We start from the raw sequence: 16710 nt of genomic DNA on the forward strand, positions 1-16710 counted from the left end.
GCACAGCCGGGGCGCGGCTCCGCTCAACACCGCTCCCGCCGGGTTCCGCCGGGCGCGGGGCGGCGGCACAGGAGGAGGAGGAAACCAGCCCGGAACGGCGGGGCGGCCACGCCGGCTCCCAGCCCGGCTAAAAATGGCCTGACAGACCGAGCGCGCCCGCCCCTGCCGCGCCCCCGCCCCGCCGCCGGGGCAGGGGCGCTGCCCAGCGCTCACCGCCGCGGCTCCCGGGGCGGCCCCGCAGGGTGTGCGGGGGGTTCCCGAGCCCTCCGGGGCCGCCCCGCACGGAGCCCCGCCGCAGTGGGTTATTTTTGGAAGCTCCCCCCACCCCCCGCTCCCGGCTCTGCGGCGTCACAGCCGCTCCCGCCGTGCGGAGCGGGGAGGTCACGCCTTTCCCGGCGCGGGTGGCGGCCAGCGCGGGGCCCCTCCGCCCGGAGCCCCGCCGGAGGCAGCGGCCGCGGCCCCCGCCCGCCGGGCAGGCACCGGGCCCCGCGGCCGCTCGGAGCGTCCCCGCCGCCACCGCGCACGCCGAGCCCCGCACGGCGGCACCGCGGGGAAGGAGGAGCGGCGGACAGATGGAGCGATCGGAGATCACGCTCATGCACCATCTCTAGCGCAAGTGGAAGACGGCTGAAGCTGTCTATTTCAGTGCTGCGTTAGCAGTTTTATCTGCAGACTGCGCGATTATGCTACAATTGCCAAAGCACGGAGATAAGTAACAATAAAGTTTTCTCTAGAGAGCCAAAAGTGTGTTCACTGTAGTTATCCTTACTGAAGTGGGGAGCCTCTCCTCATTAGTCAAGCAGTAGCTTTTGGTATGCTGACAATTTAAATAGAGGGAAAAAGAATTCTCCTTAAAGAGGCAAGATAAAAAAGCACCAGGCTTGAGAAATGTTCATTCTAGAGATAACCAGATTTCATGGGACATGCACAATACAGTTGCAAGGTTATATCTATATATATATAGATATATATATATCTATATATATAGATATCTTTTGCAATGCCAACAAAGCTACAGACTAGAAATCACCACTGAACAGCAAAGAACAGGGCCCTGACTTATAAAGGACAACAAAGCCAAATGCTGTGGGTTTAAGAACAGTACTGATCAATGAATGCAGCTTCTTGGAAAGCTGTAAGTCTTAGGAAGAGATTGCAGCTGTAATTTCCCTTATGAATCTTATGGCATCTTTAAAAGCCTGCACTATATTCCTGAACTCAGTAGTCTGAAGTTTAAAAATACCAAGAGAAAAAACTCTTCCTGTCATCATCGATGGATTTCACTAGCTATGGTGGAACATCAAGTTCACACCTCGGCCTATCCCTCTGTGCCCAAATCTATGTGCTTCCAGATTAAAATAAGGCCTCTATTACACCTACTGAGACTATTCAAGTTCAAGTAAGGTGAAATTACAAATTCACCATATGTTTGCCATATTCCACTCTGGAAAGCTATTTTAGTCTGGCTTGAAGCAAGATGCCAGCATTTAAGGAATACTAACTAACACTATACACCCACTGTTGTAACAATTTCCCCCTCATCTGCAAATGAAGCTGGCAACTTTAATATCAGACTTTCTTAAGGAAAAAACTCAGTGTAAGAAAAGCGATGCTTGTTCCACTCTGCTAGAACTTAAGTAAGTCTAAAAGACCCATGACTGGAGACAAAAGGACTTGGAAAGGAATGAAAAAAAACAAACCTAGACAATGGAGCCAGTGTTTGTAGCTCACTGTTAAATAACTGGAAGACTAACAGCACCAACACAAACCTCATTTTGAAACACAGCTTACTGATGACAAGAAGAGCCTAACCGAGGGATTATAGTTACCGCAGTACAGGAAGACAAGTTTATTCCATGGTACTAGGGCATCCTCAGGAAGGAAGAAAAATACCAGCTCTCCTGCTCCAGGAACTAGTGAATTTGACATATATTCCCAAATTGAAGTGTTTGCATTATGTTTAACACTATACAAGATATTTGTTACTGGGAAAGCCAGAAGTTCAACAAATAGCATTTCCACACCCACTAAGCACATGGTCTGAAAAACAAATTCAGAAGCAATATTGTTCAACACTTCAGTTAGCTAGTAAAAAGAAAAAAAAAAATCCAAAACCTAATTTTCTCAATATTTTGACCTTCAAATCAGCAAAGCAACAGCTTTACGGAATTCAAGCATTCAGTTTGAACATTGCAAGCAGTAGCTTGTAACCAAAATGTCTCTTCCAAACACCCAAATACTAAGGCATCCTTTTGTAGGGGCATATACCTACTCCTTTTCCAGAAGCATGAATTTTCATCCCATTCAGTATGGAAAAGGACAACCTACCAACAACATGAATTTGTACGGGTTTGTGTATTTATTTTTGTAACAGGTAAGCAGGGAACTAGCCAAATATGCTAAGCTGCTCAACCCTTTACAGACCCACACAGCACAATACATACCCCTTCCTGCTTTGTGAATAGGTTGAGGCACTCAGCCAGAGCCTCACATGTTTCCTGGGATACTTCAGAGACCACATCAACTTTCTGCAGGAGAGGAGAAGATATTCCTGAAAGCACAAAAATACTAGTAATGTTAGAGGGACATTGTAAACTACAGGATTCTTTTAATCATATTTTCCTCTAAGTAATACAGACATAACATTCACATTCTACAGGAAGGCTGGTGCATTGGAAGATCTGTGGGAGGTTTTTTTTTGCATCCTTTCCCTAGTACTGGTATAAGAGGCACATGAATAGATGGAGTTTCTCTTTCAGCATGGTTTAGAAAGCAGAGGCAGTAAGCCATGGCAGCCAGACACTGGAAAAGGGACTAGCAACAATCTTCTTTTAACCACTTTCTAGATTTTAAAGCTCCAGGTGACGGAACTTAAATAAAAAGGATACTGCACTGGTTTAATATAAGTTAAAGTGAAAAATTTAGTGTTTTTTTACCTTCTGCCATGTAATATATAGAAGAAAAAAATCTTACCACAGTGCTCAGTGCAGCTGTAAATGTAGGTTTGAAAAAAATAGATGGGGTTGTAACTACAAGCCTGAACAATTAAAGGGGAAGATCTTATTTTCATGGACTTGTCTTATGTGTAAGTAGTAAGCTTTTCACCTTACATCCTGACTTCTGTGACCATTTATAGAAGGGACTGCATGTCTAGAACCAGCAGGAAATCATGATAACTCAATCAGCTGGTAGAAATTGAGTCAATCTGTGAAGTTTTGTGATGTGCAGCAATTCCTCGGAAATCAAGTAAGCCACTTTCTCAGGAAGCATAGTTGTTGCAATTAAAATAATTGCTACATTTAGTGCCTGCAGACTCCAGGATCAGTTGACACCATTTAGTAACACAGGTGCATCAAGATGATGTCACACCACTGAAGATGAAGAGGTCCATCAGTGACAGTTCCTGAATTTATTTTTTAATTTATACTGCTTATGCAGGACAAGATACAGTACATATCTACACACTAACTGTGCTCCAATACCAGAGCTCACCAGTGACTCGAGCTGAGTCTTACAGCAGCTATTAAGAACAGCTACGGCCTCTAGAAGGAGGGGCAGCACACCGAGTGCACGAGCAGGAAACAACTTTATTTGTAATATACAAGATGCAGAAATCTCAAAGATAACTGGATCCAGAATAGCATGTTGAAACACATAGAGAATTTTAGAATTTTAAGAATCAGGAGCCAGCATAGCCATTTTTATATTACTCAAACGTTTTTAGGGAAAATCCCATACACACAGAAGGCTAACTCAGAAATTTGCATTCTTCTGGAGCCAGAGGAGTCAAATACTTTAAAGATACCACAACAATGGGAGAACTGGAAGAACTACAGAAGTTGTCTCTGTTGTGACCTATAGAAGTCACACATGAACCCAGAAACAGTTCACTGACCTAGCAAGTTACAAACATTCATTGGAAGGAAAACAGGAACTTATTACTGCTCTTGGCCAAGACCAGCAGTTTCTAGGAATGAGATAGCATCTTCTTTTGCTTTAGTATGGGTTTTGGTTGTTTAAGTTGTGTATGTCTTTTCTAAACATGTTCTTGTTTAAAAAAGAACTTCACTGTTCTTCAGGTCAGCATGATGGAGTCAGGGAAACTGCCTCTGTATTTACCAAAGGGAATTTATCAACCTTATAATAATTTTCAGACTGGGGTTTTTTTTGTGAAAAATTCAGTTTTACTGTAATAATTACGAAAACTTCACACTCATATGTATTATGAAATGTCACTTTTCCTTGTGAAATAAAAATTTGGTAAAAATTCAGTTTATGAAAAAGACAGGGTAACATCAACGAATAGCTTACCCCAGTAGCATATGGAGAAAAAGCAGTATTTTGGACTCCTTTTAAAAAGACACAGGGATGAAAGAAGAACTTTTTTCTCCTCAACACTGGTATTCTACTACAGACTACAGATCTGTACAGACAAACAACTTGTTCTCTAATTTGGGCTTCATAATTTCAGCCACAATATATAACTAGGACTCATGCTCAAAGGGCCAAGTTAGGTGTTCTTATAGAACTCCTCTGTGTGTTTAATACATGAACACGTACATGTTCAAGGCATTTAATAAAATAAGTACAAATCTCTAACATCTTGATGCCTGTGATATTTTTTAGCAGTTATGCTGCAAAAATCCAGGTACGTGTAAAGAATTATAACATGAAATGAAGCCTGAGAAGTTCAAAGCTGGCATAAAAGTCATGGCAAAATCTGTGAATATGTGCCATCATACCATGCCTCCAGTTCTCTGTATAGTCTTGTGATTTCACTGCTCTTTGTACCTGTGAGGAGACACTCATGCACTGCAATAAGCTACCAATTACAGATTTTTTTTTAAACCTTGGAGGATGACCCCTGTGTTATACTTCTATGATACTACTCAATAAGGACTATAACTAGAGGCAGTTTTCACTGCATTTACAGCTGCTAATAACATTTCTTTCAATCAGCATACTTCTTAGTTGTTTCTCCAAATCTGAAATCTTAATTGTTAGCAATTACTATAATGCTACTTTATTTCAATCTTTTTTGATGGAGAAAACAGTCCTTATTTTCAAGCTCCTGAAAATTTCATTTTGGGGAAATAAAAGCATTCTGTTTGAAAGAAAAAATTAGTTGCTTGGTAACAAACTACATTTTAAATGAATAAGCTCTACCTTTTGTAGCATCCAAAGATTTAACCATTGCAAGAAAGTCCGAAACCTCTTTACTGAGTCTTTGTTGGCACGCTTGTGCTTTCTGAAAGACAACAAGGATAGCTATGTCAGAAGTGCTTTGTTCTAAGGAAAGCGTATGCTTACTCTCTTTACTATAGTGAAATTTAAAAATTTAGACAGCATTAAATCTTAACAAAGATTCCCCGCCCAGAGACTGATAATATTAAAACTGAAACAAATTACTTAAATTACCTTCAAAGACACACAAGCTAACAAAATATTTATGCACATTTTATCGCTGACCAGATCTTGTTTAATTTAATGTAGTAGATCAACCCCCAAAGCTTTGTTGTATGTACCACTGTTGCTCTTTCCCTCATTCTTTACTGAACAGTTTCAAAATCCAGGAAGAACAAGTGCTTGTTCTTTGAGAAACTTAAGGACAAAATAAGCACATTCATAGGTTAACTGATAAATGGCAAGTACAGTGACATGCAGGAACCAACCCCAAGATCATCTTTCAAGCCTGCATTCAAACCTGGAGACAGTTATCATAGAATGGCTTGGGTTGGAAGGGACCTTAAAGATCACCAAGTTCCAGCCCCTAGCCTTGGGCAAGCACACCTTCCACTAGACCAGGTTGCTCAGAGCCCCATCTAACCTGGCCTTGAACACTTCCAGGGATGGGGCATCCACAGCTTCTCTGGGCAAGATGTTCCAGTGCCTCACCACCCTCTGAGTAAAGAATTTCTTCCCAATATCTAAACTAAATCTCTCCCCTTCCCACTTATCCTATCACTACACCTAGTGTGTAATCACTATTACACACCTGGCCTGTGTAAAAATTCATTCCCTCTCTTTTTTATAAGCCCCCTTTAAAAATTGGCAATGCGGTCTCCCTGGAGCCTTTGCTTCTGCAGCTCTCTCAGCCTGTCTTCAAAGAGAGGTGTTCATTCATTCCCAGTGATCACCTTTGTGGCCCTCCTCTGGACCTGCTCTAACATGTTCACATCTTTCTTGTGCTGAGGACCCAGAGCTGGATGCAGCACTCCATGGGGGGTCTCATGAGGGCAGAGAAGAGGGGGAAAATCGCCTTCCGTGCCCTGCCGGCCACTCTGCTTTTGATGTGGCCCAGGATGCAGTTGGTCTTCAGGGCTTTGAGTGCACTGTTATCTATTAAATAATACCTAAATAATACCATCTTCTGTAGGTTGCTGGGGACTGCCAGTGCCAGTTATCCTGCCACCTCTGCTCTGCCATGAGCTACTTTAAGTTCTTGTACTAAAAGGAATGGTACAAGACACTTGGAGTTTAGCCACATGAAGATTTTTGCACTGAAGTATCAACTTTCCCTTAAAATAGAAGTATACGTAGAGCAAAAAGCAAGAATCACAGGCTGAATGCTAGAATTGCCAAAGATTACTCATTTCCATTGCAGGTATGAGCAGTCACTGTACACTGCATCTAATGTGATCTGAGGTGATAAAAGCTCGTTTCTAAAACACTTCATTGGCTGTTCTATAGAGGCAGAGCTCGATGTGGGTTAGCTTTGGTGACACTGAGACCGGAGGATAACAAGTACAGTACGCAAGGCTCCCTCTCCTGGCTGAAACTCTCAACTCAAGCAGCTTTCTATCTTACAGCAACGCTGGCAAAAGGGACATCACAGCCCTGTAGCTATGATAAACATGCCATTTTAGCCACACAGTCTGAGCATGAATACACAACAGCAAGCAGCGCAAACACACAAGCAGCATTGATACATCCCTGGGAGGAATCATCACTTTTAGTCAAAGGGATACTGAAGTATTTCAACACAAAACAATACTAATCTGCAACTGCTCAGACACATGAGCCAAGCAAATATTCAGTACATACTTTCAGAGTGTCCTGAAGCTCTGTAACAGATACTGCATCATCATCATCATCACTGCTCAGCTGTTCCTGTGCACAGTAATGAGTGCTATATGCAGAGTGGTCTTCTATTGCTTCCAGCCAACTCTGGAAAGGAAAAAACAGAGTTAATAAACATTTCAAAGGTCATCTGCAAAACACAGTATCATGTATGCAGAACAACAAAGTTTTCTCTTGATAGGAATAAGGCAGTCATTAGTAAAATGAGACATCTCAATAGGCAAGATATAGATTGTTAGAAAATGTAACATGTATTGCAGATTAAATACTCTGTGGGCAGAGCATGACAGATTTAACTTATTAACCCTTAAGCACAAATGTAACCCACTCCTCAGTCTATCCAAGGTCACATAAAAAACCCTCTCATTAATTAAAAGACTGTAGCGAATATATTTTGCATCTCTGGGTTTCTGCTCAGACAGCAAGGTCCCTGTGACAGTCTGCCTTCTTACGCATGAAAAACTGTGCACAAAACCTCAAGTACTGTCATCATTAAGAGGCAGATACTTTTCCTGTTCATTGGATCACAGAGTGGCTAAGGGTGGCAGGGACCTCTGAAGGTCATCCAGTCCAATCCCTCTACTCAAGAAGGTCCACCTAGAGCTGGTTGGCCAGGACATCCAGATGGCTTTTGAAAATCTTCTAGGATGGAGATTCCGCAACTGCTCTGGGCACCCTGTGCCAGTGCATGGTCACCCTCACATTTTTTTCTTACGTCTAGAGAGAAATCCCTGTGCTTCAGCTTGTGCCCATTGCCTCTGGTCCTGTTACCAGGCACCACTGGAAAGAACCTTGCCCTGTCCCTTTTTGCACTTCTCCTCAGCCATTTACATACGCAGCCAAGTTTCCCTGAGCCTCCCCTTCTCCAGACTGAGCAGCCACAGTTCCCTCAGCTTTTCCTAATAAAAGTGATGCTCTGATCCCTTCAATCACCTTAATGGCCCTTCGTTAGGTTCTCTTTAGTATGTTCATATCTCTCTTGCTGTGAGAAGCCCAGAACTGGACACAGCACTCCTGCTGCCTCCAACTCCCCCAACTCCATCTCTAGTTAGTACACCTGTAGAAGTACAACAGTGAATATACTACAAATAGCTATAAAAAACAGACTTCTCTTGTTTCAGACCCACCTTTTAAGAAAATATAATTTATTAGGTCATCTGGGAATATGGTTAAGAGTAGAATGTACCATTAAAGATTCTTTTGTTTGGAATAATGATCTATGAAAGTGCAAAAGAAGGAGGTTGCAATAGAAATTTACCACATGGAGAAGTTAATGAAAAACAGGAAGTTAGATAACAGGGCATCATAGAGGCACAGAGCTGGAAAATAAGCACTTATTCTAAAGAAGAGATAATTACAACGGGTCCATTTTTTGCTGTCTAATCTATAACCCTGCTAAAAGATTTAATATCTGCACTTATGCTACCAAGTCCTGATGATCAAGGTATGAAACATGCTGCTAATAATGCATCCATAGCAAGTAGTATGCAAATTATTCATTACAGAAGTTACTGTATTTTAATGCCTTCGATAAAGGGTCATTATTACCTCTCTAGTTTGAGAAGGAAGGCTATTTTTAGGAATCTTGAAACGATGAACAGTGTCATCAAAACATCTGACAGAAAAGAAGGAACGGTCTGTAGATTTTATCTAGAGCAACGTGGAGAAAACACAAAATTAGTATAATGAATCAGGAAAAAAAATGAAGAGTAAGCTAAGCAAAAAATTACGCTTAACTCAGAAGTTTTTGCCTCAGTCTTGATCCAAGTAATTGTAATTTACAAAAACCTTGGTCAGAACAGTTTTCCAAAGTGTGTCATTACATCATGAATAGTAATATAGAGGTTCTTTATGTCTAAATATTGTATTTGTATTTATTTGCACCCCTTGATTCAGACAAAACCTCAGCAATGGTTCAAGATCACCAATATTAAGGAATTTGTAGATACTGAAAAGCAAGAGTCACTTTTCCATACAATATGGGTATATACATAAGTGCAATTTAACAGAATTTGTGGTGCCAAGCTAGGATGGCACAGTTATAGAAATGTCAAAATTATCCTAAATGCATTTTCCTTAAACACTTCATCTTCCTGTGCATTATGACACCTGGCCTTTTTTTCCTCTGTTTACCCCTTCCAAAATGGATTCCCACAAGAATAATGGAAATTAGCGAAGTTTTCCAAAAGTCACCTTCAAAATTGACTAGTCCTTCAGCTGAGATCAGCTTAAGTTATGCAATCAGTCACAAGCAGCCAGGGACAGCTAAGGAGGAACTGGAGCTTTGGCTATTCCAGATCACATGTTTCAAACTGACCCGGTCTGCTTTCAGGATGCCTTGTGTGTCTAAATCTTCAAGACTTTAGAAAGCAGTGAGGGAGCTTTACAGCCACTTTACATAAAAGAATACTTTGCTTGACAAGAACAAGCATTTCTTTCAACAGCACAAGCTTTCTCCCTATTTTATAACAAAGATCAGGTTACCAATCCAGCGGAAGTTTTCATTAACCAGCAATGGAATACAATGGAACATAAAAAACCAGCTCAGTAGTTACAACACACTTCACTTCCTACCGTGCAGACAGCTTGTGTTAGATGCTTGCATCCCTGACGATGATCATTATTCACTGCATCAGCTCTTTGAAAGAAGAAGAGATTTAGTAAAGTGAAGACAGGATTTATTTAAATCACTTTTCAGAAATTTAAACACAGAAATAACTTACTGTCTCCGATACCAGGAAAGGACTCCATGTTCCAGAACTATCCAGTAGAGTCTCCAACCAAAAAATCGTGAGCTCTAAGAATTTAAAGCGAGAGAGGGGAGGAATAAAAAAAGCCAGGTATACATTTAGTGCAGACAGCTCAGTGTGCAGCTGCAGTGTGAGCTGCAGATTGAGCTCTGGGTGGTAGGAGCCTGCGATGAGAGACCATGAACTGGCACTGACCCTCTGCTTAACCAAGGGCACAGCGACTTGTGGTGTCAAGAGCCGAGGACTCAGCAGGAAGACCCCAGACTTTCACAAACTCAGACTGCAGGGGCAGAAAAACCCAGGGGTTCCTTTGTTTGGGTCCCTCCTCAGAGGCACCAGCTCAAGATGCTATTTTGTTATTGCACCATGATTAAAGTAAGGATCCAGACATCTGAGACTCAGCTATGGGAAACCAAGGGTCAACCTTGTCTGACTGAGTGTGATGAGTTTAGGGAGCCAGGCTGGGCACCCTTCAACTCACTGGAGCCATCAACTGCAAAGGGGCTTTGGTTCCAGCAGTTAAAAGTCTCTGGTGGAAGAAGTGTGATGGACAGAGTGACTCCTGCATGGTCAGGCAGAGAAGCTTCCTTAACACTTAAAACTAGTAAACATTACAAAAACCTTTTAGGTTCTGCATATCCTGATGATCACAGCAACCTGAGAATATTTTACAATTGCAGCACTACTCTTGTTTTTGGAACCACCTGAAGATAAAAGTTGAGCCTGCTACTCAGTAAGAACTGAAATATTAAAATGTTCCATTTTTTTAATATTACAGGAATTGTTGGTCACCACTCAATTCTATTTTATAAAATCAAATGAGAAACAAAACATGTTGAGATATCCAACTAAAACATTTTATCTTTCTCAAGCTCTAGTACACAGTTCTCGTTTAAGAACAGTTCCTTTTATTACAATTGTGATATAGGAAAATTTACACTGAAGAAAACTTTGGAGATTTCATTAAGCAACATAATAAAGCATTCACATAGACTTTCTTTTAAGAAGGGAAAATAGATTCACTTGAGCAACACAGAAAAACAACTTTTTAACTCTTTGAATGCCACCTTCACGTTAAGTTTTAAAATTTTCTGAAGATGATGGCAAAATACTAGTCACAGTTTCTTAAAGACAATATATCAGTCATAGATTATCAAAGTAATCTATCAAGGAAAGAAAAAACAATATGAATTTTGCCCACGACACAGATAAGGAAAAAAGCCTTATCACAGTGAAGCTTTGCCACAAAAATTACCAAGAAATAGAGATTTTAGGGACTGAGGCTAAGATCAGGGTGCCATGAATCTAGTAGCCACTCCACCCAGCCAGCCCATCTATATATATTAGACTAAATCAAGCCGTTTAGCAAATATATTATAGAAAAATGCCTTAATTCATCAGTTATAACTGAAATATAGAAAAAGGACATACTGACATATAGCTTACAAGCTATTTTAGAAAGGGAAATAAGACATACCTTCCATAGGAGACCTTCATATCGTCTCAGAGGTTTGTTGATAACCTGCACAGAAGTTAAAGCTCATATAGTAATAGCTTCAACTAGACAGCCTTGGCATTTTAAATTGATACAAAAGTTCCTACCTTTCCAGTTTTACCTGCCAGTATCAGTTTCATTTCTGCACCCTGGGCTAGATCAAGGGGTGTCTGATCTGTTTAGTAACAAGACAAGGCATGAAAATTTGACACAAATAAACTTAGATGTACTTAAAAATAATTTGACACTCTTTACTCATCAGTCTGGCCTCCAAGCATCTACAATTACTTGGAACTGGGGAACATAAACTCCCCAGGAGCAGAAGATTAAAAAGCGTTTTGAACTTTAAGGCCCTGAACTGCCTGTCAGAGTTCTACTAACTACAGAGCCCTTTGCCCTTACTGATTTAAGTTTGTTTTTAGCTTTCAGCTATAAAAAACATTTTAGAACATTCACAAATACCAAGACACAGGCATCTTTAAGCAGAGGACAAGAACACAGTTTGCATAACATTTGCGTCAAGTTTTCGTCCTTTTGGTTTCATCAGAAGCCTTCTTCTGAGGAGTCACTTTCTCTGGGCCACATTTTCAATCTTGTGTTTTGCTGTTATCTGTGTTCAGTGTTTAGCATCAAGAAAACAAAAGCCAGGCACATTTCATTGTTAAGAAAGTAATTAAATTTTCTAGAAATGGCTAAGTTTGGAAAATAAAAGCACATACAAAAAGTATTTTGCTACAGTTCTTCAGCCTCCTGCAATTTACTCACTGTTGGCCTTCCTTTATTAGTGATACAAAGCCTGTAAAGCACCATAAGACTTTCCCTGATCACTCCACAGTAAGTAACATAGCTTACAGAAGACACTGAATTTGTGTCTCCACTTAACATTTAATACGTTTTTCTTTTGATACTCACCATTTTTGTTTCGTATTTTAGGATCTGCTCCATTTTTCAGAAGTTTCAATGCACAGTGCTTATGAGCACGGTATGCTGCACAGTGCAATGGTGTGTTCCCCATCTGATCAGTACAGTTGATATCAGGTGGTTTGTGCTTGTTTAACTGGAAAAAAACAAAGTTCTGCTTACTTATCAATCTTCCCCCATCCCAGACGCCATATTCTTTCTTCTAAAAATTAGTTGTTCCTAACTAGGATGCTTCAGTGTAGATCTGGCAACAAAGAGGGCATTTAACAAGTGTTACGACAAGGGCAAGGACTGCAACAATCAAACAAGACATTCAGCTAGAGCAAGGAACTTCTGTGTTTTGCTTGCTATACTCCTTCCACCCCTGCTGCACAATATGGACACATTTTTCCTGCTCAACTGCATGGTGCCAGGGAAAGTTGCCCAGTATAGCAGTTCAGTCATTTATACACCAGAATGGCCCTGCCCAGTTCTACTACCAAAAACCTACTGTTCTTCATAGAAGACTGCCAGGCACAATGCAGAAGTTAACACAGGCCAGTGCTAAATGCAGAAAAAGATTGTGCAGCCACCAGTTTCAGAGAGTAAGAACTCTGTACTGAAGGGTGGCAGACCTGCCAGTCTCAGTGACAGATATCCTAGGCCATTTAGAGCTCCTTGAATAGGCAATCTGTAACACAAACAGCTTTGCTGCATTCTGAAGTCTAACTATTAAGGTAAGAGCAGCTATGTAACCAAGGGAAAAAAAGCCCCAACCCAAACTGAGTTTTACTTGCACACAATATAAATGTTTTGAGAAACTGACCCCATCAAAGAGAAGGGTCATTAAGCATGACACTGCTAACTACCCCAGAAGACCACTACACTTCTGCTCAAATATGTGGCTACTGGATGTGTACATAGGGGTTGGACTGCATGAGCTGTAGAGGTCCCTTCCAGCCCAAACCATTTCATGCAATATCAGCTACTTAAACTCACAAGCCAAAAGGGAGTCCCTTAATAGAAAGGCTAAATTACTGATAAGCAGCCTAAGGAGACCAGAGTCACAAGTGCGTGACAACAACTTTAGAGAAACTCATTTTAAGTATTCTTGTTAGCCATATGCTACCTTTGAAAAATTACTCCATAATAACAGAATTCCCATGGCCACAATCTAAGTTAACATCAACAGCAACCACATTATATATGCTTCAGAAATAGTTCTATAAAGGATGAACTAGTGTTCTATAAAGGAACAACTACTGTTGTTTACAGATCAACTGAGAAGAGAACAAAAGTCAAAAAGAGGGAGGTTATGGAAGTATAACCTCATTAACACGGCAGTCAAATGCTTGCATTCCTGAGGACTCCTTAGCTTTAGATCTTTCCAACCAGCTGCTTTACATTTACTTTGTCTCCTGACTTCTTGCCTCCATACCTTTTAAGCCACATGCCTGTGCTTTCAGCAGCTTACGCCATTTTACAAGGGAATACTTGGAATAAAGTTTCATGCATCAACTCATTGTGATAAAAATCTCTCCAGTCACTTCAGGAACTGTACAGTACATTTTTTGAGAACTCACAGGAAGAACACACTGGCTTTGCCTCAAGTAGACTAAAGAGCCTGGGTTAAGATTCAGCTGCTGAAGATCTAACTTCTAGTAAATAACATGTTCTGGTGTTAGGTGTCACAGTAAAAGTAAATGTAAACAGCTAGTGTTTTATGAGCATAATAGTCTGCTAAAAAAAATGTACAGTAGGAGCAGAAAGGCCTGAACAGGCAAAGGAGGCAAAGTATGAGGAATTTTGGAGCTAAAGGGCAGTTCTGAAGAGCTACACAAATGATTGACAGAGGTATTAAGGGTGGGAAAGTCAAAGAGATTTACACCATAGAGCTGCAAGTGTATTCCAAGGAACACCTGGTAAGAATTGACTTAAAAACTGACTCAGGGTCAAAAATGTGATAAGTACTTTGAAAAGGTTTAGGAGTCAACATACAGCTGTCCTCACATGTACAGAGCTCAAAGATACCAAATATAAAAAAATCACTTAGAAATTAAAACGTTCGCAGGGAGAGTTACATGCTCACGCGTAGTTACATGCCACATGAGAGAAAGCAGAGTCTTTAATGACAGATTTCTACAAGGAGTCACCTTTTTTCTGATTTTTTTTGTCACATCAGCTTAAGGGTTAGTCAGCAGACGTGTAACAAGTGTTAAAATGATCAGAATCAAGGACAGATAACTCATATCAGTGTATTAATTACAATTAGTACAATTGTGCAGTGTATTAATGCACTATTCTTCCACATCTTAAGGGCTGTGTACAGTTCTAGTTCTGTCTCCATTTCAAAGAGGACAGCGCAAAAACTCAAAATAAGAATTACAAGAATGACCAAAGATTTAACAAGAGTTTCCTTGCAAGGAGTTAGAAAGACAAGGGATCTTTGGACTACAAGAAAAAAATTTAGAGGGGCGAAGTAAATTCTGAAGAGGTGTTCACTCTGGCTTCCAGGCAGAAAAATAAACAACATCAAGTATCTCAATATACAAATGTCACATTTGTGAATTTTGATGCCTGAAAAGGTATTACTAAAGGTGCTAAAGTAGGTAGAAAATGTTCCATACTGCATGTCTTCCTTCAAAGGACACTCTTCAGGGCTCCCAAAAGCTTGAGTTCAAGCACTGGGACTCTGCTTCAAAACCCAACTGGATTTCATCCTGAGCAATCTGCTCTAGTTCACTCTGCTCTGCAAACAGGATCTGGACTAGATCATGTCCAGAAGCACTCTCCAGTCTTTCTGTGATCTGCTTCTCCCACAGCCTTACTATGGCACCACATTGTTCATCTGGGATTACTATGAGTGTGCACACGCACAGAGTTTTCAATTTCTGCTCAGCATGAACAGTGTTGTGCAGACAACTGTCCATTAAAACCTACAACAGATGCTAATGACAAAGGGCTTACTTTCAAGAATAAAGACAGGCCACACTGTGGTGAAAACCTAGGCACCCATTCCACAATAACCTAATAAGCTTATCTCAGCAGACCATGAACCTTTACACTGCTGTTTGCAGCTAACTAGCTAATTCTTTCTAAAGGATTTAAAACCATGAAAGAGTTGAAAACCATTGGTTTTGCAACCTCCAACAAAGAGGTTGGAAAATCCTTGAAGGTTCAGCACCTTACCAATATAAAATGGTGCACAGCACTAATATTTCAATGTCACAGCCCTTTGAAATGCAAGGCACAATGTCATATTTTGTTACATCAGCATTACAGCTTGAATCACTTGACTTGAATTCTTACCAAGGCAGTCAGTTTTCCTGTTTCCCCCTCTCTTGCTGCTCCTAAGAGAAGTTCTTCCAGCTTCCTTTCTTGTGTCCTTTCCACGGCTATTAAAAACAATAAATAAAAGTAAGATCAGTCTCAGTAAAGTATGTATAAAGTACAGCATTCAAAAAACTATAGCAAAACAAGCCTAGCAAAGCAAGAGCTTCCAGTATTATTTATTTGGGACAGGTATTAATAGAATATTTACTCAGAAAAGTCTGTGTCAGAGCAAAAATATGTTCAAAGCACATAAAATTTGACAAGATGTGCAAGTTTTTATAAACATACATATTATTTTTCCAACAATTAACATATATTATTTTTCCAACACTTAAAACCAAGACCACTCCCTGCAGAAGGGAAAATGGGAACTATGCAATACCCGCACATCTTCCCTATGTTTTTTTCAGCTTCTCTTCTACTCTTCTTGTCATCCTACAAAAATTTTATTCTTCTCTAATGATTCAGCAGATGAGCAGTGGAAATGAGTTATATGTGCATTTGCATGTAGAATCAGAAGAGAGATCACTTCCACAGTCTGGGGTAGTGGACACAGCGTTCCAGCAGTATTTAAGAGTATCACATAGTAATACCAGGAAGCAACACAGTTTTTGAACTCTCCAAAACTATAATCAGTGAATTAGGTTAGTATTTGGACACAATCTGCCTCACCTCTGACACGTGTGAGGCCATGGAGGAAACAAGGGGAAGGGTTTCTATTTTTTATGCCTTTTGACACGTCTAAGACTGCAATAGCAAGTCCTAAACCTGATCCATAACTGGGTCACCTTCTCAAACTCTTCAGAATTTTGCTCTCTTAATGACTCAGTTGACACAAAGTCACTTACTGTTCTTGACTTGAGTTTTGTCTCTTCCAGTGAGCCAATGCTTTGACTACTCATGTACCAAAGCTGTAGCAAGGACTATCCCAGCTGGACTGAAATAGTTACCTGAATAATGCTATTTGTATTCATGATACTTAACTCCCAAGTCACACAAAAACACCACATATCAGTACTGCAGACAAGAACCAAAAACTATGACTTTTTTTCTTTCTAATAACCAAATTTAAATAGAAAATTCAACTGAGCTTCTGTAACTTGCAAGAAAAAAAGCAGCTTTTAGAATGCACACGTTAAAAAAAAACACAAA

At 40.5% G+C, this 16710-nt stretch overlaps 1 protein-coding gene across 2 annotated transcripts in view; it reads right to left on the reverse strand.

Annotated features, from left to right (window-relative positions):
• Positions 1-16710, reverse strand: part of OSBPL1A (oxysterol binding protein like 1A) — an 80480-nt gene that overhangs the window by 48210 nt on the left and 15560 nt on the right. For both annotated transcript variants that reach the window (XM_032123686.1, XM_032123676.1), the window contains 10 exons: positions 15535-15620; positions 12238-12382; positions 11433-11500; positions 11308-11352; positions 9804-9877; positions 9655-9718; positions 8629-8730; positions 7045-7167; positions 5167-5248; positions 2445-2551 (listed from right to left, as the gene is read on the reverse strand). In XM_032123686.1, the coding sequence (XP_031979577.1) occupies positions 2445-2551; positions 5167-5248; positions 7045-7167; positions 8629-8730; positions 9655-9718; positions 9804-9877; positions 11308-11352; positions 11433-11500; positions 12238-12382; positions 15535-15620 (896 nt within the window). The remainder of the gene's footprint in view (positions 1-2444; positions 2552-5166; positions 5249-7044; positions 7168-8628; positions 8731-9654; positions 9719-9803; positions 9878-11307; positions 11353-11432; positions 11501-12237; positions 12383-15534; positions 15621-16710) is intronic.

The sequence above is a fragment of the Corvus moneduloides genome, chromosome 1 (genome assembly GCF_009650955.1).
Source record: "Corvus moneduloides isolate bCorMon1 chromosome 1, bCorMon1.pri, whole genome shotgun sequence".
NCBI classification, from domain to species: domain Eukaryota; kingdom Metazoa; phylum Chordata; class Aves; order Passeriformes; family Corvidae; genus Corvus; species Corvus moneduloides.